The sequence below is a fragment of the Aspergillus neoniger genome (genome assembly GCF_003184625.1).
Source record: "Aspergillus neoniger CBS 115656 unplaced genomic scaffold BO87scaffold_10, whole genome shotgun sequence".
Lineage (NCBI taxonomy): Eukaryota > Fungi > Ascomycota > Eurotiomycetes > Eurotiales > Aspergillaceae > Aspergillus > Aspergillus neoniger.
This window is the reverse complement of record NW_020291138.1, coordinates 774,132-799,552: the sequence shown is the minus strand read 5'-3', so window position 1 is coordinate 799,552 and position 25,421 is coordinate 774,132. Positions and strand designations below refer to the sequence as shown.

Sequence of the window (25,421 nt, the reverse complement as noted above, 5' to 3'; positions counted from 1 at the left end):
ACACATTCTTGCATCATGACCAAAAAGTTGAAAGCAACCTCAATCACCCTATCATAGCCATCGCAACAATGTTACTAATACAGACCGAGTCCATCACTTAGTTATCAGAGACGACACTGCAAGTACCGATTGTCTATCCCGCCAGCAGTGGGGTACAAAAGCAGCTTCTGCCTTAGAAACAATGGCGAACCACCGTCTCCCCCGAGGGGTAAGAAGTAAGTAGATGGACTCGGCATCCAAAAGGGCTGGACTCATGCCTGGTTGCTCTCACACCCTCAATATTAACCGGCGCATGGCTGTTACCTGATTTGAAACCGCCGACACTCATCCTATCACCAAGAGCATGGAAAGAAGAAGATAGATTGGTCAGTGGAGTGTTATCTAGACCCCTCCACCTCCCACCATCACAGGGTCCTAGCCCAGCCAGGCAGCAGAGACACACAGCTCCAGCTGAGCTGGAGAGCAGAGAGCACTGCTCTGCACTGCAAGACCCGACGTCATGGGCGTAGTCTGAGCGCCCGTGACCAGGGGCGTGACAGGACTGTACCCCTGAATAAAGACTATAGGACTAGAACAATTCCATGCCTATCGAGCTGCGCCATGGGCAGATTCGGTCGTTGGAGACAATTATCCCAGCACCTAATCGGATGGCATCATGGGTGCTTGCTTATGGCAATTGGCAATACGGGTGCCTGCTGCCCCGTGTTGTTATTGTCGTTGTTGTTATCTCACACCATACTTCTTCCCGTAGCGCTTATGAACACACCAACAAGGTAGTAGTAAATAGTTACTAGTAGTAATTGGCAGCTGTTGGTTGGGTGAACTATGCTCGAACGAGGGTAAAATACCCCGGCACGTGTCCGGATATGCCGATATTAAGCACCCTGGCCTAGGATACTACTACATTGCTACTATTAATCAATGAATGAGTGTGGAAATGAGGACTAGCGAGAGTCAATGATAGGATGGGGAAATCCCCTCGAGGGAGGGGGATAGAAATATTCCGCCTATCAATGGAACGGATTGGACGGAATATCATTTATCACCCCAAGCAGGGATGGGCATCGGGATTTGACACGGCTGTGCCTGGGGTATCTGTCAGGGTTTCACCTCCGTCCGGAGTAACTCATAACGACCCCAACACACGTGACAGCTGAATCCGGTGGTTAAGGACTAAAGTAGCCGATTAGTTGATACCTACTATTCCGTATCCGTAAGTAGTAACTATATGGGGGTGGTCTGACAGTCCTGACTGGGGGGAGGAGAGGGATCCACTCTCACACAATTATGGCACATAACGACGGCATAATGCTGGACAGGTAAGAAAAAAGATGGCCCCAATGGCTGGAACCGGGTTGGGCACACATCTTGTCTTTTTGCAACGCTTTCGTGTGAGTCAAGATGGGACATCTGGCTGAAGAAAAAATTTTGTTTGCTCACCGCTATATTCGCTGAAGCCCCAGTCTTGCGCAGAAGCGAGAAACTCAGACTATACAGAGTAAAACTAGCCAGGGGCGAAAATGGAATAAAATACTACTAAAAGCCATCATTGAAAACTTTAACGTGTGATAAGCATTAGACTGATAGACAGGGCAAACATTCTACCGGAAGGGAGAAAATGCCGACATACAGAGGGGAAAAAAAAATAATGGAAAAGGGAAAACAATGGGGCTACCGGTGTATTGGCCACATCACGGCTCCAGAATAGTTACATGATTGCCTGGAACAGTAACCGGATTAATGTGACCCTTAAGGGAGGAGGGGGGAGGATTGTACTCCGTCCACCGGAAATCAACCCCCAGAAATCAGGGCTGGTTAGGGAAGCCGCCAGTCAGGACGGCTCAGACCACCACGGGATTCGGGACAGACTCGGCAAGAATCCAGGACTCGGGACGGACATGCCGATGGATGGAAAATTGCCTCAGCCGGGGGAGAAGAGACTAGAGAGAGGGGAGGGGGGAAGAGGGGGAGAGGAAGTGAAGGGGTGGTTGGTGGGCTTCAATCAAACCTGGTAAAGGCGAAGGAGGGGGGTGGAAGTACTCCGTTAGAGGGAAAGAAAAAAATTCATCTAGTGTAGTAGTTAGTTAGTTAGGTAGGAGACATCTCTACGGCACTACGCCGCTACGGAGTACCAAGCTCCTTGAAGGAGGAGGTCGGTCGTCAGTCTTGTCACAAGGGGAAAGAAGGGAAAGAATGGCAGGGCAGGAAAAAGCGCCTAACCACAAAGGTACCTTCACCGAGGTGCCCTTTTCGGGGCAGCCCGTGGCTCCGGCCCATCTGGAGAGAGCGAGGAGGGGGCAAGTTAGGTAAGAAATTTCTCCGCAATCCGCCCTGATAAACTATCCAGCCAGCCCCGTTAGTCGCAAGACGGGCCCCAGAGGGGGAGAATGCCCGGAACTCTCCCGAAATCATCCGATCACCGTATCATTCTTGCAGGTTCTGTCCCGGAATTTGTTCGTAAATTGTCTGGATTTGAGGACGGTGAGTGGTGCCTTGGTTGGGGTTTTTTCTTCTTTTCTTTTTACGCGAAAATTCTTCACGAGTGGTTCCCTTTCTCTCTAGTCCAGTCAAATCATCACATGTATACGGAGTAAAGAGGCAGACAAAAAAATGGACCCAGTACCACTAGAAGGAGAGTTCAGGATAACGACAGTACGCTCCCGCCCCAACAAAGCGAAGCGGAAAGCAAATAGTAGCAGTGCCCTGACGTGGCAAAAGCTACTACTACGGAATAGACTGGCTGAGCTGAGATGAGCTGAGCTGAGCTCCTGCTGCTGCTGCTGCACCTACATAACTAACTGTACGATAATGATGATAGCAAAGCAAAGCAACAGAATCAACTAACATAACTAGTCAGATTAGAACCCGATATTATCTAATACACCGGATCTCCGGTCCTTTCTCCCCCTCCGTAGCCCACACAACCCACACAACAACCCTTTGTCCAGTTATGGTGCGTTACTAGAACTAAGTACTAGTTAGTCAACAGCCTGATCCAGTCCTCCAGACGCGGGAGATTGTCATCTAGAAACGCGGCAGTGCGCCGCCACTAAGGCAGGCCCATGTCTCGACTCCTGGATTAGCTGCAAATCATTCTCATGACGCAATCCCGGCCATCTTCCGTGACTCTCTGTCTCCTCCGTCTGGTGTGATTTTTTTCTTTCTTTCTTACCCCATCATTCCCAATTGGGTAATTCCCTCATTGGTATCCTTCTCACCATTTAGTATTAGTATTGAGAAGCAAAAGAATTTATGGTTCCATACTACTACTATCTGGTCAAAGGAAGAGTGTACGTAGTTGTTGTCATTCCAGTCATTCAATCCTACCCCCCTTTCATTGTTGTCTTGGGTTGTTGTCTTGGCTATTCTATCCCACCTAGGCATCTATCCCCGCTATTCCATCCCATCTGTATTAACTAATCTCATTAGGTTATTTAGGTGGTGGCGGTCTGGGGAAAAAATAACGGACAATAAATACAAAATTACACTTTCTGTTACATCATACATCGATACATACTACAACAGAGAAAAAAAAAAAAAAAAAAAAAAAAAAAAAAAAAAAGCATCAGAGTAGGTATTTACTTAGTACTAGGCTACATATGCCGTGCAGAAGTTGAAGCCAAGTAACCTAGCTAGAAACTGCAAGCTGCAAGCTTAGACTATGTCGATACATACTACAGTTGGTTATCATGTGAAAGGGGTCATAGTTCTAGCCCTCTGGTCTTCTCTCCTCTCTCCTCGCAACTCCCCCCGAGATCGTCGTCATAGCTCGAGAGGGGGGAAAGTAGAAGAGAGGGGCAGCTAACTACTAAACTAGTCGATATATTAATCAATATGTTAATCAGTTAGTAGTGCCAGGTCCGTGTGTATGTCTGCCTACGGCGGTACTCTTCACTGTCTTCCTAGGAGACGAAATAGACAAGAATGAGTATAGTAGTAAGTAAGTAGTATAGGATATATGGCATGGTCACAACAATTGCACCACCACCGTCATCATCATCATCACCTAGAATGTACTTAGTAAGAACTAACCACAAAGAAAAAAAAAAAATCCTTATCTCAAACCCATCATCATAATTCCATCCCCCTCCGGCCCCAAGCTTTTTCACCACCTACACTAGTACCTCACTAAAGCAAACTAGGACCTGAGGGAACTAGGAAGGGAGGAAGGAGCGCACCACTTGGCAATGGGTCAAGTCAATCCTCATTAATATTTTACCGGTTTGGGGGAGAAGTCCCATCACTGAAGCTATAGACGACACTACTATCTTGGAGCTTGGACTGGCGCTGGCATTGGCACTGGCACTGCTGGTTATAATTATAGACACGGGGTTCGATAATGCTTATAGTAAGTAATTTAGTAAGTTGAAGGATTTAGATTCAGGTACTGGCAATTTACCCGACCGAGACTGAACACTCCTTATCCTGTGTAATCAAGCAAGACAAGCAAGGAAATCAGCAACTACCAGCTTATCTACTCCTTCTGTATAGTACTTAACTATAGGTAAACTAAGATAGTATAATCCGAGGTCTGAAAGGAAGAAAGAAAGAAAGGCAGGTGAAAAGCGCCACAACAACCAGGGTGTCAGCGGCCGGCGCTCGCCGTACCTTCCCCCCTAAATCCCGCTTTGCTTGCTTACCTTACAGGCGACGTGTCATCACAACACGAGAGATAAGTAAAGTAGCATAGTGTTGTAGCGTCCCATACCCCGTATAATAAGTAAGTAGATAGATAGCTAGCTAACGGCGTGCGCGCGCGTAAAGCGACCGTTAGGAAAATAAAAGAAAAAAAGAAAATAATATATATTACTCCGTACAATCCCCGGTTTTTCTCCCCCTCCCCCCTGTTTCTGCCTGCCCGTCTGTCTGGCGCCCTCCCCGGGTTACAACATTTCTAGCTTCAACATGGCCAATTATTGGTTAATTGAATAGATTGAAGAAACTGTTACTGCGGAATAAGAGGAGTAGTACCTAGAATCCATGTCGAAGACGGGACAAAGAGGAGGGGGGAGGGGGAGGGATGTAGACAGGCATTCGTGCAGAAACGGGCTGGATGGTGTGATTCGGGAGAACAAGGGGGAAGGAAAACAACATAAGGTTAGTGTTGGGTTTAGCGGATAGCGGTTCGTTGGTTCCCTGGGGAGGGAAAACTTCGGGGTAAATTCCAGTCCTCTATACGGAGTACTTACTCCATACAACATTTGGCCACTGGCTATACTCCGGTAAAGTAAAGACCGCGACCCCTACTACGCGGCCGCAAAATATGGTCCCGTAAGGGAAGTTGAAGGACCTTGGGGGATTGGATTGCCATTACCCGCGCGCTATCTGTCCCTGTCCTTGTCCCTGTTTTCCTTCCCCCTGTTTATGGGATCGGTGTTGTTGTAGTAGATGAAGTACTAGGAATTCCATCGCAGCAAATGCTGTCAGATAAGAAAGCAACTCACATTCTCCCTTCATGACCAATGACAGCAAGGAAGCAAGATTTCTCCAACCACACCACCAACCCAATACGACACATACCCTCCATACAGTAACATGGCCGGTACCGTCTTTACTAAAGTAGAAGCGTCCGGATTCCGGAAGCGCGGCCCCGCATAACCTGGGGGCAGCGGCTGTGAAGCCTGTGAATCGGCGATATCACCGTGATACGGCCCCTATGATATTATTGGTCGAAACGCCCCGTTCCAGAAGCTTGTGGATCCCCGGATCGCTGAACTTGGCGCCTTGTGGGGAGGGGGGCGCGCGCCTTCCTTGGGTGCGTGTGGTTAAGACCGGTTGGGCCGTGGGATTTGCACCTCGACCGCAATCAGTGCCCGTCGTATGGTCACGGTGATACACACCACCCACCAGCACGCCGGACCTAGCAAGATAGCTAGCTAGGCAGCTCCTCTCCCACTACACCCTCTTTCCCAGCTCTGTGTTACACTAGATCATCTCAGTTTGCCTGATAAGCATTTCATGCACACCACACTTGGTAGATTGATTAGCATCCACCCTTCATGCTACTAGTACTAGTAACTAATTAATTATCAGTTTCTTTTTCTGCTGACGGGGATTTTCATTGGCCAAGAGGTCGTAAATTGCTGGGTTCTTGGTAGAGCGAATGATCATGAGCGATAGTTCAATCTGGAGATTCCCCAGAGTTCTCCCTCCACCCCCGCACATAGCCGCCAAGCATTCTGATGTCGCCTTCAGAAGTGTTGTGGTGGTGAGCAAGCAGTAAGTGGTAGGAAGTGATATCCTAGCATGCTATCTTTTCTTGGCTATCTATGGTCATCTGAAAAAGAAAGAAGTTGCAACCATCTGCATACCTTACCTTCGTGCTCGGGTGACTCGTTGCCTTATCTCTCTTGAGCCCTGAAAACGTCCAGGGCACAACTCCACTGTGTGGTTGGTCCTTTTAGGGCTCTCTCGGGTACATCAGTATAGTGACAAAGATCTACCCGGCGGCTTACCCAACTGGGGATTGACGAAATCAGAACTGTCCAAGATGGTAAGTACGTAGTATCATTGCTAACATTCCTGTCTACACGTCATGACTTGGGGTTGGTTGCCGTGGATATTATTTTCATCGCTTCAGAGTATGAATGGCTGAAAAGTTTTGCCCCTTCCTGCGGAGATCAGTGGATAGGTTTAGTAGGTTTCCCTTTTTCTCTGCCTCTAGAGATTTTTCTTGAGACGTAATTGAATTTTCATACAAGCGGTGTAATTCCCACATTGCATGCAACCGGATGCCCGACCGGCCATTGACGGGGAAACCAGAGTTCAGAAACCAGAAAGTGAACGAGGTGACTGATGAGTGATTGGTGTGATCATAAGGAAGAAAGAAGAAGAAGAAGAAAATAGTAATCAGTAGAAGGCAACGCATGCAATGTATCATCGATATTGATAATAAGATCTGCCTCTTAAGCTTGGAGCTTCCTTCTGGTTGGTTCCCCCAGTGTTTGGTGGTAGTACGAGTACTCCTCGTGAAACATTTACGATCCGCACGGCAAGGCAGACTAAGACTGACAGGCTGCGCAGCCTAAGTCTCGAATTTGTCTTTTTATTTTCTGCGGCCCATGCGCTCACATGTAACTGCTGCGCTTCCTTTCTTCAGGCGGCCCCTCGGCGACTAGACTAGTGGGCAGGGAATGGGAATCAAAGCGTAGCATTTCGGCGGGTGTGCAGGATTCCAGGTTATCCCATGGTATTTTTTCATGTGTTTCACTCACAAGTAGAGGTGGTTTCTATGTGTTGTCAAGCTGTCAGACTGGATTAGGTGATGAGGGGTTCAGATAACAAGAAAAAAGGATTTTTCTATTTTTTTATTCCTTTCGTGCAACAAAAGGAAAGCCGGTGTGCATACGTGGGTCGATTGTCTGACGCCATATGATAACCCCACATCAAACAGATCAGGCAACGTCAGGTCAGGGAAAGCATCGTGATCAATGAGAGGCCTCACACTTACACTCTCAGAAAGGTACAACTAGATGATCCCGTCTGGGCGATGTTCTGGACTTGGCTCAATGCAGGGCCCCGAATATCCGTCTCATATGAGGGGAAGTGATGTTGTCAATCACCATGTAACCAAAGGTGGAAAATCCAGTAAAGAATGTGTGATGAAAATTGATCATGATGCTAGTATTTAGTAACAAATTTTCATTGTCCGGAGACAATCTGCTCTGGTAGAGATATACTCCGTACGCCGCACCAGACTAGAGGATGATCCCAAGTCCAACTGAATGAATGAATGCATCGATCATTTTCTGCTGGGGGGTGTGGGATAGACCATCGCCTATCGGATCGCTAGGCGCTATACTGTTGGTGGATGAGTTTGTGGTTGGTAAAAGATGAAGCAAATTATTATCTCACAGTGGGGTTTCGTCAAACTACTGGCGGGTCATTACTACGGAGCACACAATTCCCCTCTAAGTAATTAAGCAGTAACTGTAACAGAGAACAGTTCCTGCGAAACGCAATCCTTTGGCGGATAAACGGCTTCTAGGATATTGGCGCTTACGTTGATCCTCTCTGAACGTGACGGACAGTGGGGGGTCATTTTTCGTTTCAATCCCTGCTTCTTCATTCTTATTGACTTTTTGTTTCTACGTACTCCCATTTCTTGGATTTGCGGAGACGGTTGCCGCCGGTAGTTACCGTGGTAGTGACTCGTGACTCGCAGACTTCTCATCAAGAACAACTAACTAACTGCAGACGGGACGAGGTCAGAGAGGGTTATCTGCAACCGAGTGGTCAGTTAGGCTTGGCTAGGGTAGATCCGCGTCGTACTCCCTCCTAAAAGAGTAATTCAGAGCATATCATGGCGCCGTGAAGCCGAGCCAGTGACCGGACTTAGACACAGGGATGGCCCTTTGCGGTTAGAGGCCTGGCCAAATCTGAGTGTCGATCCCCGGCTGCGTTGATCGCGGGGAAGATCTTCCGTCTTTCGGAGTCGAAAAAGCGGAGGAGACAATGAACAATACTACTTTGTAAAGGATGGACAAACGGGGTAAAGGGAACTCAAAAATGGATTGCCACTGAGATACAGGTTTACATGCTCGTTCTGCTGATAACCCAAGCCCCGGGGATTCTACGGGGTCCTGTAGAATGGATCCCCCCTTCTAGACTATCTATGGGGTCAGGGTTGTCGCACCATGATCAGCGTCCGTCTGATTCAATAGTGCGTTGGGGCTTCATGCAGAGCGGATGCGAGGAGACTGGAAAGACCGAGAGATAGAAGAAGCCTTTTTCCCTGGCACAAACAACCAACTACGTACTACTACTAAGCGCAACGGCTCAATGCCCAGCCATACATGAGCGCTAAATCAGGTCTGGTGTTGTTGGTTGCCAAATATTACCAACACTCAAAATAGTTGGCCCGTGACAGCTTCTAAGGATAATAATAAAATAGTATAACCACAGGTAGATACATTCTGTCTTGGGAGGCGCCGGGGATAGAAAGGTTAGTACAGCCACCACAGTGCCACATCGGGGTAAAACTGAAAGGTCCCCTTTGTTGTGGATGGGGTGGTGCCATGCCAGGCTGGTCAGGATTTGAGGGAATAATCCGAACCCCCAATCAAACGGCAAGGAGGGATGCTATTTCCATCACGATCAGGCAGTGAGTGTGTGGTAGGTGGTATCCGAACAAATGAAAAGGTTGTTACCCTCTTCCCCTCCTTATCCGGGATAATAATAATATTAGTAGTAGTAATGATAATAACAATAATAATGCGATGAGAAACGTACGTGGCTCCGGCTAGTTGGGGTGGTTACGTACAGGGCAGCGGTACCTGCGTGCCAACCTCATTCCTCTCTTTCCCCATTTGTCCCACCATCCCAAGTCTGGAGAGATGGTGGGGTGATTGCTGGGCGCCCCCTTCTTTGGGATTAATTAATTCACTGACCGGCAAAGTGCCGGCAATCGGTCCGGGCACCAGGTGTCTATGTAGTGAGAGATGTTCGACCAGACTAGGAGGTCCCCACCCCACACAAGAAAATTTGTGCAATACACAATTATCATACAGTATAGATAAGGAAACGAGTCAGGCCTACCAAGAGAGTTGGAGTATGGTGTGTGTGTGTAATGTAGATACTCAGGTGTCTGCGGGGATGACGGCCGGATCCCCTCACAAATTCTAGGCGGAGAACGAGAACATGTCTCATGCCACCTTCTGGTATCTGCAGCGGGCGGCACCTGCTCAATCAATGATCACTTGTGTATCTTCCTGCGTGTATACTACTGTGTAGTAGTCTCGTAGTGGTAGTAGTACTTTTGTTTTTTTTTTTTTCCTTCTTATCTGAAGAATCTTATTAGTCACTTTCCCCCTCCTTTCATTTCTGGTGATCGGCCAGGTCGCGACGCCTTCCTCTCTGATCCCGCCGTGCCGGGGAAACTCTCCAGGCTCCAAACAAACGAACCATTCAAGGTCACGATCCGATATCCGCTGATCGCAAAGAAGGGCCGTCAGCCGAGTCTAGCCTATCAGAGCTGGTAACAAAACCACGATATCGCCCTGGTGGGGGTTTCATCCGTCCGTCGGGTTCCTCCCCCTTGGTCAGGGTTCGAGATAACAGCATCGCATCACCCTCGATTCTCGCGGGTGACAACAATGTGGGCTGGAGGAGGTCTATGGAGGTGGCATGTGTTACACACCCAAGCCCGGATACATGACCCTGCTGCATCTTATCCGATGACAATGCCTAGCTGCTGGAACCTTGATTTCCCATACTTGACTCCGCAGACTAAAGCACATTTCAATTCCAAGAATGGAGCAAGCTGGTATCTACTATCTCTCTATCCATCCATCTTGCTGAATCTACTACTACTAGTACTAGTCCCCGGTCGGCGCGGACCCCTCGGGGTGGGAGGGTTGAGTGCCTGTGATCTGATCTGCCACTAAGCGGCCTGTTCTGACGGCTTGATGCATATTTCCCGCTTCCTTCGACTCTCCTTTGGAACAATATTCCCAGCTCGGATATTTCATATAGTGTACAGAGTAGTAAGTATCTAGTAGCACTTTTAGTGAGCTTCCTCGAATGCAAGTTCACTAGTCCACCACTACTGATATGTATGTTGTCATTCACCACCTGTGGCATACAATCTATCCCTATGACCCTTGCGTGCCCGTAGATAAGGATGCCGCAAGACCCCAAAAGGAGCGATTTCATTAGAAAATGAAACAAAAATATGAGAGCATATTATACCACCCACTTACGGATATGGAATCCTAGTTTAAGCCTAGAAGCGATGGCGAGCGCGTGAAGGGCTGTCCGTGAAGCCCTTGGCTGGCTGGACTTGCCGAGACCGTATCTTTCTTTATCCCGATGACGCCTGGGCCTTTTCTTGCCCCGGTTAGATAGCACCGTGCAATTCAGCGAACAATGTCATCGGTCGATTAATTTAATATGTACAGACTCCACAGCCGGTGGCAAAATCTCCGCATGGAGAATTCCCCATCTGATCCTGAAAAGAGCCATACTATACGTAGATATCTAGTAGTAGCTGCGTGGATAGTACCGGAGGTGGTGGACTATGTATCTGGGGAGGGAATAGTACATTCCGGGCGCAGATAGAGAGAGCTATTGTTGTGGACCTGGGGATATTGCGGAGTTCAATTTCCGAGCTTACCGGAGCCCTTGTTCCCTCCCACATAGTTACGGTCTCACATTCCCCCCCCCCCTTTTTTTTTGGTTTGGCGACCCCATGTTGTTTCTCTTGACGGAGACGTGGGTGCCTGACACTGATGAAACACGATGCAGGGCGGCGCGTCCTCTGAAGTGGTGAAGATTCTAGTTAAGCGCTAGTCCAGGGGGTTGCATTTGAGGGGGAAAATGATTCTTCTCGGTAGTTATACACTAATGCTGAATAACTCTAGGGGCGCTTGAAAGGGGGGTTCCTAGCAAGACCGGTTAAATGGGAATGGAAATCTATTCGGGATTACGGGTCTAAAAGCCGGTGTTATTATGCGATCGTGGTGCCAACAGTAATAATCCCTCCCGAGTTGTCCTTGATACATACCTGGTACCTACATACTTAGGCAGGTACCTTCTTAGCTGGCCATTCCCACGTAGCCTTGCCTAGCCGCGGAGGGATGCCATCCAGAGATGACACGGTCGAGTCATCGTCGTGTTCTTGGGGTACAGTTTGTTATCCGAATGCAAGCCCAGCTGAGAGTTTCGCCTCGTCTTGCGCCTCGCCCCCCCTTGAAGGGAAGTGTTGTTGTTGGCGGAGCCAATGATTCGTCTGAGTCATGAGGCTGATGCAATGCTGTCCTTCCCCCACAAAGTTGAACCCCCGACTGCGGTCAGTCTGCCCTCACCCGCAACAGGCTGGACGTCATCCCGGCTCTTTTTCGTGTGCTCCAGTCCATCCAGTGGTTTCCGTCAGCATGCCTCATTTAGGTACACAGTCGGAGGTACCTACACAAAAACTAGGTTAGAAGGAATAGGAGTAGATAACTCGTCCCATGGGGATGATGGTGTATTGGATCTCGCCCATCGTATGACTCTTGGTTCAGCGCAACGGTCTGCCCTACCAGGTCCTTCGCTTTGCACTGTCTATGATCACCGCTCCCGTCACCTCGAGTCACTTGGGAACTCTCATTCGATGTGAGTTCATCTCCCCTGCTGGTTATCTACTTCTCTCAGTACCCAACCATTGCTGAATGATGGTCGATCAGCTGGTCTGGACTGGGCGGTCTCGAAGATCTCGTCGAACAAATTCTTTCCCCGGTAATGCCCCAGACAGGTTGGGGAAATACATACGCACGTAGGAGGGCCAGGAAAATAAAAATAAAAACAAACCACGAAAAATAAATAATCAAAGCAGAAAAGAAAAAATTGAGCAAATTATAGACCATAACCAGAAATGAGTCTTGCATCCGCAGGCACATCATCACCTCATACCTCCATCATCGATAATCATCAAAATGGCATCATTCTAGGGATTCGTTTCGTGTGCGCCTGCCGCACCCCCCCTTCTAGAGTAGCAGTAGTAGTAGCAGTGGATAGATGGAGGAATTGAATCGATCTTCCATCTCCGCTTGACCGTATCACGCTTTCGGTCGAGATCAATACACCATAATTACCTACCGCCTAGATAACTTCACCACCCCCACTGGTGATCATGATGATTCGGATTCCTCCCGTGCAAATGATCGATGGCTAGTGAGCATGAACAATCAAGTCAAAGTAGGGTAGCTATCACATGGATGATGATGATTCTTGGAAAATGCCTACCTCCTTCCTCGCATTATCCGACCGGCGAGACAAATCGCGTAATCAACCGCGCTTGGTCACCACCGGAGTGAACATCATACCGACACCGATGGGGAAACTAAGGTATCTACGCGGTCGCCTATCAAGAAGGATTGTCCAGATCATCCGCGATAGCCGGTGCGAAGTCTGAGACCGGGTTGCTGCTGCTGATGTTCGTGTTCGTGATAGGGTTTCTTACCATTACTTACTACTACTACCACCACCACCTCTACCACCAACCAAATCCCCAATACTGTGCGTACACATAATCAACAACCCCAGAGACCCTCCCGGGGCCTTACAGCTTTACCTTACCGACACCCAACAATACGGGGCACGCACTTCTCCAGACCACACAGCCACTTCTGCAGTTCCAGTTTCTACTCCGTAATCCCTCTTGACTCTAGTCCGCCCCACATTCTTTTTTTTTCTTAGCACGCCTTACCTGTTTTGACACCCTCTCTTCCCGGTCAGTAATAGTGAAATTTTTCTAACACACCGTGCGTGGCCCGAAAACCAGACGGAAGAAACCCCGAGATAGGCAACTGATGGAGACACCCGTTTGGCAATTCAAGGACTTTAAAGAGAGTATATCCATATATTCATCAAAGAACTCATGTACTGAGTATAAAAGCGGTAGATACCAAGTGATCATAACATCATATATCCAGGCAAGTAATTATAAAAAGGATAAGAAGAGCATGAAATGATAACGACAAAGCATTGCGTTCCATCTGACTAGGAGAGCTGACTGACCGGTTTGAAGCCCCAAGAAGCAAAGCAGCCGATCTGGTTCAAGCACGTTCTTTTTCCCTTTCCTGCTTTTTTTGCCCCCCCGATATTTATCCCCACACAAAGTACATAGTCTTTTTCTTTTTTCGATTTTTTATTTTCCCTTTTTTTTATTTTAATCATATTTCCCTTTTCATCGATTTTTTTTATCCATCTTTTTTTCAATTTTTCAGTTTTCTTTTTTCTTTTTTTTTTTTTTTTTTCTTCGCGTTCCCATTCTGCTCTCCGATTCCGATAACCCACCCCCTCAACGAGTCGCCCTCTTTTCCCTCCCCTCCCCCGAATTCCGTTTCCTTCTTCTTCCCCTCCATTCCTCATCTTTTCGCCCTTCCCGATTTCTTCTCTTCTTATATATTCATCTCCCCAGATCATCTTCTCCAGGTTTTCTTTCTCCCTCCTCTTTTCGAGACCATTTGCTCAACATCACCCTTGTCCGGCTCGCTACTCATCCACCTCCGGGGTCCATTTCCGATTCCGGCTTCACCCAACACTTATCATAACTACCACACATTCCGTATCCCTTCAATAATTGAAAGGGAATTCGTCGTTATCAGCCCTTGGTTGAATTCACAATTGAATACCGCTTCGCCCTGGTTCGTCATCAGGGCCCTGTGATCCTCACTACCCTTGCGGTCTTCCTCCTATCATCTCTCCTTGCCAAGGTTAGGTCTGGGGTGCTAGCGGGTGGTGATCGACTGGCCGATATAGCTACCCCTGGTCGCGACGTGCATCACTATCGCCTCGGCTTCTCATCCCTTCCGAACGTGTCCTTTTTAAACCCGGCTCTGTCCTACCTTTTTACCCTCGTCGGTCTTGGGGACAAGCTTCACATGCCGCCACCGGCCTCTTCAGTAGATTTCTCAAATCTGCTGCCTCAAAGCAATTCCACTGATTCCACCCCTTCCACCCCTGTGGACAGCTCCAAGACTCCTTCTACTCCGTCCAGTACACAGTCGAACTCCAACATGGCGTCGTCAGTCAGCCTACTTCCGCCGCTCATGAAGGGTGCCCGGCCTGCGACCGAAGAAGTGCGTCAGGATCTTCCCCGCCCTTACAAGTGCCCCCTATGCGATCGCGCGTTCCACCGTCTGGAGCACCAGACAAGACATATTCGCACGCATACGGGTGAAAAGCCGCACGCCTGCCAATTCCCCGGCTGCACCAAGCGCTTCAGTCGTTCTGATGAGCTTACGCGCCACTCGCGAATCCACAACAACCCTAATTCGAGGCGCAGCAACAAGGCTCAGCATCTGGCCGCGGCCGCTGCAGCTGCTGCAGGGCAGGACAACGCCATGGCCAACACCGCCAGCGCTATGATGCCTCCTCCCAGCAAGCCAATGACCCGGTCGGCCCCCGTGTCGCAGGTCGGCTCCCCCGACATTTCTCCCCCTCACTCCTTCTCCAACTACGCCAGTCACATGCGGTCGAACTTGGGCCCGTATGCTCGCAATAGCGAACGGGCATCGTCGGGCATGGACATTAACCTCCTGGCGACGGCTGCGTCGCAGGTGGAACGCGACGAACACTTCAGCTTCCATGCAGGGCCACGCAATCACCATCTGTTCAGCTCGCGCCACCACGGAAGTGGCCGTCTGCCCTCTTTGTCTGCTTACGCGATCACACACAACATGAGCCGGTCGCATTCACATGAAGACGACGACGGTTACTCGCACCGTGTGAAACGTTCAAGACCCAACTCTCCCAACTCGACTGCTCCTTCCTCTCCCACCTTCTCTCACGATTCCCTCTCACCCACTCCCGATCACACTCCCTTGGCGACTCCCGCTCACTCACCGCGGTTGAGACCCCTGGGCTCCAGCGATCTGCATCTGCCGTCTATCCGTCATCTGTCGCTCCACCACACACCAGCTCTTGCTCCGATGGAACCACAACCGGAAGGGCCCAACTACTACAGTCCTTCCCAAGGTCACCATGGTCCCAGCATCTCGGACATCATGTCTAAACCGGACGGAACACAGCGCAAGCTGCCAGTCCCCCAGGTGCCGAAAGTCGCCGTTCAGGATATGTTGAATCCTGGTAGTGGATTCTCGTCGGTCACATCGTCGACCGCGAATTCCGTTGCCGGTGGTGACCTGGCCGAACGTTTTTAAGTTCGGACATTCTTCAGCCACACGTTGGTTTGTGTAAAAATTGGGTTCAAAAAAATCAGCAGTTCTTTTATGCGCGCTACGACCGAATAGACTTGTGCATTTACAAAGGTTCATGGGCATCATTGGTGTCGGGTGATTGGGTGGTTTTTCTTCCTCAGCTTTTCTGTTGGATTATCTTTCTCATTGTTTTTCCTCTCCTACCACTTTTTTTTGTTGCAAGGCGTCTCTACTGATAGATGGACGGGATATCCTGTGAATTTGTTCTTTTTGTGTCCCCTCTTCTGATCCTCCTTGCCTTTTTTTATCAAATACTTTTTCTCAACCTTCCCCCACAAACTTCATCTGAAACATCTCCTTCTCTCTCTCCACTAAATCTATACCAAGCGAAATTGCTCATCAGCTCTTGTGTTCCCTATTTTCTTCTCTCTTCTCTTCTGAGGCATCAGACCCTTTTCCATATTAAATTCATGTGTCGAAACACACCACACTTGGTTCTAAGAACATTTTTATTCAAAAACATGTGATTATAGACCTCGAGCAGGATGAGAGTGAAGTCACTCTAAAAAATCCTAAATATGCCTTTAATTGGAACATACTACCATCATGGATCATCTACTATGTAATAAATTCCCACCCAGTAGCCAATCAAATCTACACGACGTAGGCAGTATTATTTGGAACGAGTCCATCCCCACGATACACTATACCACTGTGGATAGACAATATAAATTAAAAATGACGGCAAGACCAAACCATGACCATACCCCCCCGGGAGTCGGAGTCGGCACGTACAGTGGTTAAGTTATGTATTGAGTAATATGAATAAATAAAAATAAATAAAAATTGGATCCCACTGATCCTCTTGTGCGTGTGTGTGTGTGTGTGTGTGTGTGTGTGTGGTCTCAGGATAGAATAGACGCCGATCGTCAGGTCATCAACTTTTCGAGTAGAGTCGTCGCGCATGATCAGTCCTACACTCTCTCCCCTGGAGGGTCAGCAGCCAAGCCCCCCTTCTTTCACGTTATCTTAGCTTCTCAGCTACTACTGACTTATAGTCTTTCGGCTGATCAGGGAGATTCTAGGTAGATAGATAGATAGATAGATAGATATTCCTTCCTTTGGCTATCGGCGTGGTCCGATGCAGGGATGTTTGTGGGGGTGTTGATGAATGGGCTGCCTGAACTACTTTACTGGGATTGCGTCAGATAGAAATTAGATAGATGCAGCACAGAGTAAAATGATGCCATCGGTTCATTTCATCCCTGATCCCCGATCATAGAATGATAGACTCAAGGTAGAAAGACAGTGCTGATGGGGGGGAAGTTGGTGAACTGTTCCGAGTGGTCAGCCAGTCAGTGAGTTTGCTATGTTGCAAATGTTACTAAATATGTCAGTTTGAATGCAAGGTGAAGAGAAGAGTAAGGAAAGGTAGGGGAAAAAGCAAACAAGCCAAGCAAGCGGGTGGTGGATGTCGTGGAGGCATGTTGCTGGTCTTATCCACGGAATGGTATTCGCACATCTCTCCCTCTCTCTCTCCACACAACCCGGACAGGGCTGGATGGGCTTTGCTGGCTGCCAGTCCACTAGATAGGTAGTAGTAGGTCGTAGTCTAATTGATTCTGGTTTGTTGAAATTTGACTGCTCACCGAAGCGACTAATCACCGTTGACGGGCTTTTCCGGGATTTCCCCCCTCCTTGTGCTTCTCTTTGCAATTATCCTCCATCCTTCGTTCCATCATCGCTACTTTTCCCTTAATTTTCCCTTCCCCGCCATGTGCCCTTCGGAGCCTCAAACCCACCATGGCCGTCGCTGAACCGCCCTCCACCTTCTCTTCCCTGGCATGGTTGGTCGCGCTGTGATGCTCTGGTCGATTCTTCAGTGCTTCGTCGCTGAATGACTATGTCTGGATTGCCCTGATAAAATCGGAGATCATACAAAAATATAAAAAGGTAACGAATGGCCTCTCTTATCATAGGGAAATACTTGCTTCGCTCCCGTTCCCCATCTTCTCCCCCGCTTCTTAAGCAGGGGAATGGTGACAAGCTTCACAGCCATGACTGGCTCTGTGTCTTCCCTCAACTGCACACAGACTAAGCATGTGGGAAACAGGCTCTTCTCGACCACTTTCTCGAACGGGATCGCTCTTTCCGTTGTTGCCCATCTCGGGGCGCTTCTGGCGTGCCTCGGCGGTTTATCAGGAACTTCGGTATAATTCCAGCTGCGCGCGCCCCTGAAATCTCAACCCTCTAAGGAAAGAGAGAAGAAAGAGCAAGCTCTAGTTCCATAGAGCCAGATTGAAGGCGTCGTCTTGAGGAAACGAAAATGCCCCCGTCAACAGCTGTCCCCTCCTTATCGAACGACACTGCCTCAACGCCTGCGTCCTCGTCAAGCGCATCCTTGGACACAAGATGGGCATCCGGTCTCGCAGGTCATGAGATCCTCGAGGATGATGGGACCGGGGCCCTCATCGTCCCAGCTCACACTGATCATCGCACCACCCCCTATACTTATATCTGTTTGTTCCATCTCCTTGACTGTCACATCACGTTTGACAATGCCGAGGACTGGAGAATTCATGTCTTCAGCCACTTTCGCACACATGAGCCTCCCAAGACAGCGCGCTGTCCCTTGTGTCCTGGGGAACGGTTTACCGATACCGCTGAATCGAGAGCATGGGATGCAATGCTTGACCACGTCGACGTGGTCCACTATCAGCAGGGCCAGACTCTGGCCGGCAGTCGGCCTGACTTTGAATTGATGCAGTACCTGTATGGCCTGAGGATCATCAGCGTAGATCAATTCAAAGTGATGCAACTCCCGCCGCCACCTTCGAGCCCTGCGTACCATCAATCGCAGGAACCAGTTCGTGCAAGCATCGGCTCTTCCGATGAGCCCTACTGTGCTCCGTATAGTCGGCGACGCGAGGAGAGAATGCGTAGTCAGCGTCGAGGGGTTAGCGTCGCTTGATTGGCTGTGATTAGCTGCAGTTCTTCATCTTGTCTCATCTAAGCTCATTGCTATGTTCTCTTCTGTCATGTCGTTTATAAGTTTTACCGAGTCGTGTATTATCAGCGATGACCTCAAAAGCAACCAATCTGGTATCGTGAGGGGTACCGTGGACTATGGTGGAATGCTGCGTTCGAATGTCTCCAATAGCAATTGATAGTTATACTTTTGAGAGATGTTTCTTACCTGATTTTAACCCCTTAGCAGCTAAGTAGAAGGCAGAATCCATGAGTACTAACAATATATACTAGGTTGCTTAGAAGCGGCAGGAAGGTAGCATCGTGATTGCCAGTCGCATCGTTCCTGCCTGGTCGGGACCCAGCTAGACTGTAGATTTGGTATAGATACTCCTCTGACCTGCAAGAATTTTGCACTCAATTCAATGATATAACAGAATCATCTTATCATCTGTCGGGATCCAGTGTAATCGTGAGCCGAGACACTATATACTAAGTAGTACTGCCATCATCACCGGTATTCCACCATAGGTTTTGTCCACAAAAGGAGGAGCCGTGATGCACGTTGCCCTAACTCATAAGTATATCACCAGAAAAATTATCTCATAGTGTCTCATCCCTTTCTAGCAATTACCGCAACCAAGATTATTGACAGTTGAGGAAACTTGTGGAGTCTGTCCCTGCGATCCATTGATTGAGCAGCGAAACAAACAGAACAAACACCCACCAACCCGTCACTGACTTCCTTCGATCGGCCGCAGCAGCAATGCAATGGCTACCTGTCTTTCCATATACACCCACCTCTGGCTTTAAGCCCGCTTCTGAATCAAACATGGAACGCCTTCCAATGAATGAGAACCCGGCCGGTGCCCACCATGGCAATGCGCCGCAGGGCTTCCCCCCGCAGAACAACACGCTCGGACCCATGTCGCAAGGTCCCCCGCAATTACCGCCGCAGATGTTCACCACCGCTGCCCAGCTGTTGGATTTGACTGATAGTACGTTATATTACTTTACTTGAACCCCCGTGGGCTTATGTCATAATTGAAATCGAAATCCAACCTAACAATGGTCTTCAGAGAAGCTAGTTCTAGTCCTTCGAGACGGGCGGAAGTTGATCGGAGTTCTGAGAAGCTGGGATCAGTTCGGTATGCGCTACATGATCAGCATCTCTTGATGAAGGATATATATCTGACCATGCGACCCTTGCTATGTGACTGCTGCAGCAAACCTTGTCCTTCAGGATACCATTGAACGTCTATATGCTGGCAACCTCTACGCCGATATCCCGCGCGGTATATTTCTCGTTCGGGGTGAGAATGTCTTGCTTCTTGGTGAAATTGTACGTGAAACTTCCATGTGTCTTCTTCGCTATTCGTGTTTAGGGCCGGAAGTTGGCTAATTAATGTGTCTTGCTTTTCCGGGTTACAGGATCTCGACAAAGAAGATGACATCCCCCCTCATATCCAGCGCGCGTCGGTCCAGGAAGTGTTTGAGCTGAAGAAGAAGGAAGACGGAGCCCGGAAAGTTGGCGACAAGAAGCGCCATGGGAAGCTACAGACGCTGGGCTTTGAGCCGGAGCATAGCGGAGAGATACTGTTTTAGACACGATGTCTGCTTCAGTCTTTCTCCCTTTCCTACATCCGTGCTAGATTTGTCGCGTCCCAACTAGGGAATCGTAAAGCGACGCGACACAAGACACTTGGTTGATGTGTGATGGGCTATCCGGCCTCAAGGCATCAGTTGACACTTGGTCCGTTTGAATTGCCCTCCGGGACCGTTCGCCAGAGTCAGGTGGTATCGTGGCTCAATAGAGTGGCGGCGGAGGCGAAGGATCTGCTGTGAGAAGGTGTGCGATAGGAAAGAGACTGTGAGAGAGTGAGGGAAAGGAAGAGGAGGAGCTCCACCGGAAAGCCTGTGGGAGCGCACAACAAGACTGGAGGATAGTCGACATAACGGGTGCTTGGACGGCTTCGGAGTAGATCCCAGCTTGTCTCCAGCAGAAAGAGAGTCTGATCAAGGCGTGTGTGATTGTATGGGTGGAGGCTACGCTTGACGATTGTCATGTCTGATTACGCTGTTCTATAGTATTATTTCCTTATTTTTCTTAGGCTATATCTTCTCCGAATTGGACCAATTGAGTGAGACATTGACTACACCTACAAAAATCCATTTATTGGTAGATTATCGAGCTGATGGGTGTAAAAAGAGACATGAATATAGTGTTGACTGGTGTTATCGGGGGTTTATCGATAGAGCGCCGCCAAGAAAGCGCCGTACCTTTTTTTCATCCGCCCAAAAAGATCCAGCCGGACCACAAAAAAAATCTCCGCATCCACCACTTCTTCCCTCCTCTCCCTCCTCCCTTACTACTTCCCAGGTTTCTGGATTTACTTCTCAACGGCCCGTCGGTTGATCGTCCCATCATGGCGACCCTGGCGGAGAAGCTTGAGAAGATCAAGTCTCCCAAGCTGCAGAACCAGCACCATGTAAGTCCCGTTGAATTATCATCCCGCGGAGTCTTCCAGCCCACCCCAATTCGAGGCCTCACTAGATTCCCTCTTATCTCACCATGGCTTTACTGACGATCCTCCTCCTCCTCCTTTTTAGACAGCTGTGGTGCTGTCTGCAGTGGAAGACACTCTTCGCGATCAAAAGGCCGACTTTTCTCCCACCGCCTATTTTGCTGCGCTGCTTGCGCTTTTGTCCCAGTCGATCTCCGCTACTCAAGGCATCGTCAACAAGGATTTGGCAACCTCCGTCGTTTATCTACTCGATCTTACTACCGCTTATGTCCCTGCCTCGATTCTCCGCGCCAAGTTCTCTCAGATTCTCACCGGTCTCGCCCCTGCCCTTTCCCTGCCAGAAGTTGATGCCCCGCTTCTTCGTCCCTCCATCGGATGTCTCGAGTCCCTCTTGGTCGCCCAGGATGTTGCAGCCTGGAACCTACCTCACACACAGATCGGCCCGCGCCGTGCGATCGCTGGCCTGCTGAGTCTGGCCGTCGATCACCGTCCCAAGGTGCGGAAGCGTGCCCAGGACGCGTTGGTCAAGGTGCTCAAGTCGCCTCCTCCGAGTCCTTCCCTCGACCACCCGGCGGCCGATATGTGTGCGGAGACTGCTATGCGCACCTTGAGTGACAGCATCACGGCTGCAGCCAAGTCTAAGCGCGGTCGCCATGATTCCAGCGGCCGGGACACCCACGACCCCCTGGTCATCCACTCTCTGCAACTGGTGAAGACACTCGCGGTCGCATCCGGTGGTTGGCCCAGCAAGAAGATTGAGCCGCTGTGCGAGCTCTTGATGAACGCTTCCCGGTCCACGAACGAATTCATCACGATGGGTGCTTTTGAGGTGTTCGAGGTGATCTTCTCCAGCATGGCCGATGAGTTTTCGTCCTCGAAGCTACCCCGTCTCCTAGAGGCGATCACGGACTTGAAGCCCGCCCAGAACGATTCGCAGCTCCTGCCGCCGTGGATTGCCGTGCTGTCCCGTGGTTACGATGTCTCTGCTCAGACCAGCCCCGAGGATACGTTTGAGAAGCTGCCCGCTTTGTTCAACATGGTTTCCGGCTATTTGGCCTCGCCCTCCAGCAACATCCGTGTGTCGGCATCTGAATGTTTGGTTTCGTTCTTGGCCAACTGCATCCCCAACAGCGTTATCATTGAGCCCTCTGTCTACGATGAGAAGACGCTCGAGAAGATTGCCAAGGCTGCTATGGATCTGCTTTCCGTCAAGTACCAGGCAGCATGGCGGGAAGTGTTCAACGTGTGTGCGGCTCTGTTCGACAGCTTCAAGTGGCGCTCTAGCCCTTTCTTGGATGATATTGTCAAGACGGTCGGAGAGCTCCGCAGCAACGAGTCTTTCCAGGGAAAGAAGGAGGCGGACAACGTCCTTGGTAGCGCCATTGAGGCCATGGGCCCTGCTGCAGTCCTGGAAATTCTGCCCTTGAATATTATTGAGCAGAAGAATGGCCAGCCTGGTCGCGTGTGGCTCCTCCCGGTTCTCCGCGACAACGTCACCAACACCGACCTTGCCCACTTCCGTTCTGAGTTCGTCCCTCTCAGTGAAGCTTTGTACCAGAAGGTCATGGAGTTCAGCGCCAGGGAGAAGGCCGTTGAAGTCAAGATCTTCGAAACTCTCGTTCAGCAGACGTGGGCTATCCTTCCGGGCTACTGTGAGCTTCCTCTGGATTTGACTGAGTCTTTCGATCAGGGCTTTGCGGAGCTCCTTTCCAACGTCCTCTACAAGCAGACCGACCTGCGTGTTGACATTTGCAGAGCTTTGCAGAATCTGGTGGAGTCGAACCAGGCCATCTTGTCCCTTGAGGCGAACGAGGATGATCTGATCCTCCAGCGTAGGATTACCAAGAAGGCAGCGGAAAAGAACGTTGCTCATCTTGCCGGTTTTGCCAGCAACTTGTTGGCGGTTCTGTTCAACGTGTACAGCCAAACTCTCCCACACTACAGAGGCTACATTCTCCAGTGTATCAATGCTTATCTGAGCATTGCCCCTGAGAAGGTTGGTTCTCATCGCCAATATTTGAATTTTTGACTTGCTAATATATCTTCTACAGGAGCTGAACGAGACGTTTGAACGTGTCACTTCGATGTTGGAGTCCTCCGTGGTTTCAGAGACTGAAGCAGCCAAGCAGGGCAATCAGCAGACTGGTTCTGGCGACAAGATGCCACCTACGTCGCACACTTTGATCGACCTGGTTATTGCTATGTCGATTTACCTGCCTCGCACCAGCTTCGCAAACCTGTTTGGCATAGCTGCGGCTATCCTTAACGGACAGACTGGTGATCAACAGCTGATCAAGAAGGCATACAAGCTGATCCCCCGTTTGGCCCAGACAGAGACTGGAAGCGCCGCGCTTCAAGAGCGCAGTTCGGAGCTTCAGGCGCTCATCCTGGGCACGGCGGATAAGACCCCTGCATCTGCTCGTCGGGATCGTATGCTGGCGATTTACGAACTCATCACCTACTTGCCGACCTCCGACCTGCACTTCATTCCATCCGTTCTCTCGGAAGTTGTCTTGGGCTGCAAGGAGAGCAATGAGAAGGCTAGGACAGCCTCGTTCGACCTGCTCATCCACCTGGCAAAGAGAACTACCGACGAAGAGAAGAACCCTGCCGGCACTAAGATCCGCAACTCCCTGGTGCCGCACATGCCTAATGATGCCCCTGATGCTCCCGCCACTATTGAGGAGTTCTTCACAATGGTGTCTGCCGGTCTGGCTGGTAGCTCGCCGCACATGGTTGCTGCCTCCGTCACAGCTCTGTCTCGGTTGTTCTTCGATTTCCACACCCAGATCCAACCTACTGTCCGGTCCGACTTGGTCCAGACCGTGGAGTTGTTCCTTACCAGCAACAACCGCGAGATTGTCCGGTCTGTGCTCGGCTTTGTCAAGGTCGCCGTGGTTGTTCTTCCCGATGAAGATCTCCGTGCGCGCCTCAGCTCCCTTGTTCCCAACCTGATGGTCTGGAGCAAGGAGCACAAGGGTCGTCTCCGCAGCAAGGTAAAGGGTATCCTTGATCGCCTTATCCGACGCTTCGGTGCCGCTCCTATCGAGGAGCTGGTTGGTGAGGCTGACCGGAAGCTGGTGGTCAATATCCGGAAGCTGCGCGAGAGACGCAAGAAGAAGAAGAACGCCGAGCAGGATGGCGAAGACGATGAGGAGAACGATGAGCCCGCCGGACAAGAAGAGAAGAGCGGCCGGTCCTACAGCAACGCCTTCGACAAGGCCGTCTACGACTCCGACCTCGACTCTGACGACGACGCCAGTGAGATTGACGTCGATGAGGAGGGCGTCACTCATGCGCTCAAGGGCCGCAAGGGCAAGCGGTCCAACAAGCAGAGCGAGCAGTACATTCGTGAAATGTCCCCCGAAGACAACCCTCTCGACCTTCTCGCCCCCGATGCCCTGGCCAACATTTCCACCACCAAGCCTAGTGTCCGCTTCCTCAACACTGGCCCCGGTTCCCGGAAGAAGCGCAACGCGAAGGTCGATTCCGACGGCCGTCTCATCCTTGGCGATGATGACGAGGATGTTGACATGTCCGCTGGCCTGGACAACAACGCTGGAGAGAGCGGCATCAACGCCTACGTGCAAGCCGTCAGCGGTCCCGACGCCGTCCGTCGCGGCCAACGTGGTAAGCTCAAGATGGCCCAGTCCCAGAAGAAGAAGGGGGGTGACGATATGGACGTGGACGATGACAACGACAACAACGCCTCTGGCCCTGCCTCCCGACCCGGCCCTGGCCGTCGTGGCCTAGGCATGCCCAAGACTCACGGTCCCAGCGGCGCCGGACGCATTCAAAAGCGCATGCCCATGCGTGGTCGCCCCGGTCGTGGTGGCAGCCGTGGTGGTAGCCGTGGTGGCGGCCGTGGTAACGGCCGTGGCGGCGGTTTCCGTGTTGGCGGCACCCGGAGATAAATCAATCAATCAACAGCACCTACCCTCCAACCACATACCTCCACAACTGAACTGATTTGATACATCACCAATAGTCAGTTCAGGTTCAGTCATCCCTTTTACACATACCACACTCAAAAAGCATTATTTTAACGGCACTGGATACCGAATAGTCAATGAAAGTCATTTTTCAAAGTTTATCATGTCATGTATGGAGTATGACGAGACCGTTTATTTTTCCTTTTTACCTTTATTTTGTTATGTTTTTTCTATTCTTTCCTGATTTGCTGTGAATACGTACATACTTAACGATACGATTGACCTGAACATGTCCTTATTCCTCATTCATTCCTTCTTTCATCGCGGATTAAAAAAAAGGTAGTTTACTTTACTAA

General features: G+C 50.0%; 5 protein-coding genes across 5 annotated transcripts; all 5 read left to right on the top strand.

Moving 5' to 3' along the window:
• Positions 1–6,109: 6,109 nt before the first annotated feature.
• Positions 6,110–15,644, top strand: BO87DRAFT_424443 (C2H2-type zinc finger protein; the record flags this gene model as incomplete). The annotated part of the gene is made up of 2 exons (XM_025627232.1): positions 6,110–6,208; positions 14,139–15,644. The coding sequence occupies 2 exons, from the start codon at positions 6,110–6,112 to the stop codon at positions 15,642–15,644; spliced, it is 1,605 nt and encodes a 534-aa protein (XP_025481641.1).
• A 118-nt stretch (positions 15,645–15,762) lies between these two features.
• Positions 15,763–16,280, top strand: BO87DRAFT_18505 (uncharacterized protein). Its single transcript, XM_025618437.1, has one exon. It carries the CDS (start codon positions 15,881–15,883, stop codon positions 16,166–16,168), a length of 288 nt encoding a protein of 95 aa, XP_025481640.1. The 5' UTR covers positions 15,763–15,880; the 3' UTR covers positions 16,169–16,280.
• A 1,687-nt stretch (positions 16,281–17,967) lies between these two features.
• On the top strand, positions 17,968–18,612 carry BO87DRAFT_385229 (uncharacterized protein; the record flags this gene model as incomplete). The annotated part of the gene is made up of 1 exon (XM_025624714.1): positions 17,968–18,612. One exon carries the CDS (start codon positions 17,968–17,970, stop codon positions 18,610–18,612), a length of 645 nt encoding a protein of 214 aa, XP_025481639.1.
• Positions 18,613–19,396: 784 nt separating this feature from the next.
• BO87DRAFT_18482 (U6 snRNA-associated Sm-like protein LSm1) lies at positions 19,397–20,306 on the top strand. The gene is made up of 4 exons (XM_025618435.1): positions 19,397–19,606; positions 19,688–19,756; positions 19,835–19,950; positions 20,040–20,306. Exons 1-4 carry the CDS (start codon positions 19,441–19,443, stop codon positions 20,211–20,213), a joined length of 525 nt encoding a protein of 174 aa, XP_025481638.1. The 5' UTR covers positions 19,397–19,440; the 3' UTR covers positions 20,214–20,306.
• Positions 20,307–21,034: 728 nt separating this feature from the next.
• Positions 21,035–25,047, top strand: BO87DRAFT_424440 (mRNA-binding protein RRP12; the record flags this gene model as incomplete). The annotated part of the gene is made up of 3 exons (XM_025627231.1): positions 21,035–21,097; positions 21,219–23,129; positions 23,185–25,047. 3 exons carry the CDS (start codon positions 21,035–21,037, stop codon positions 25,045–25,047), a joined length of 3,837 nt encoding a protein of 1,278 aa, XP_025481637.1.
• Positions 25,048–25,421: the final 374 nt, after the last annotated feature.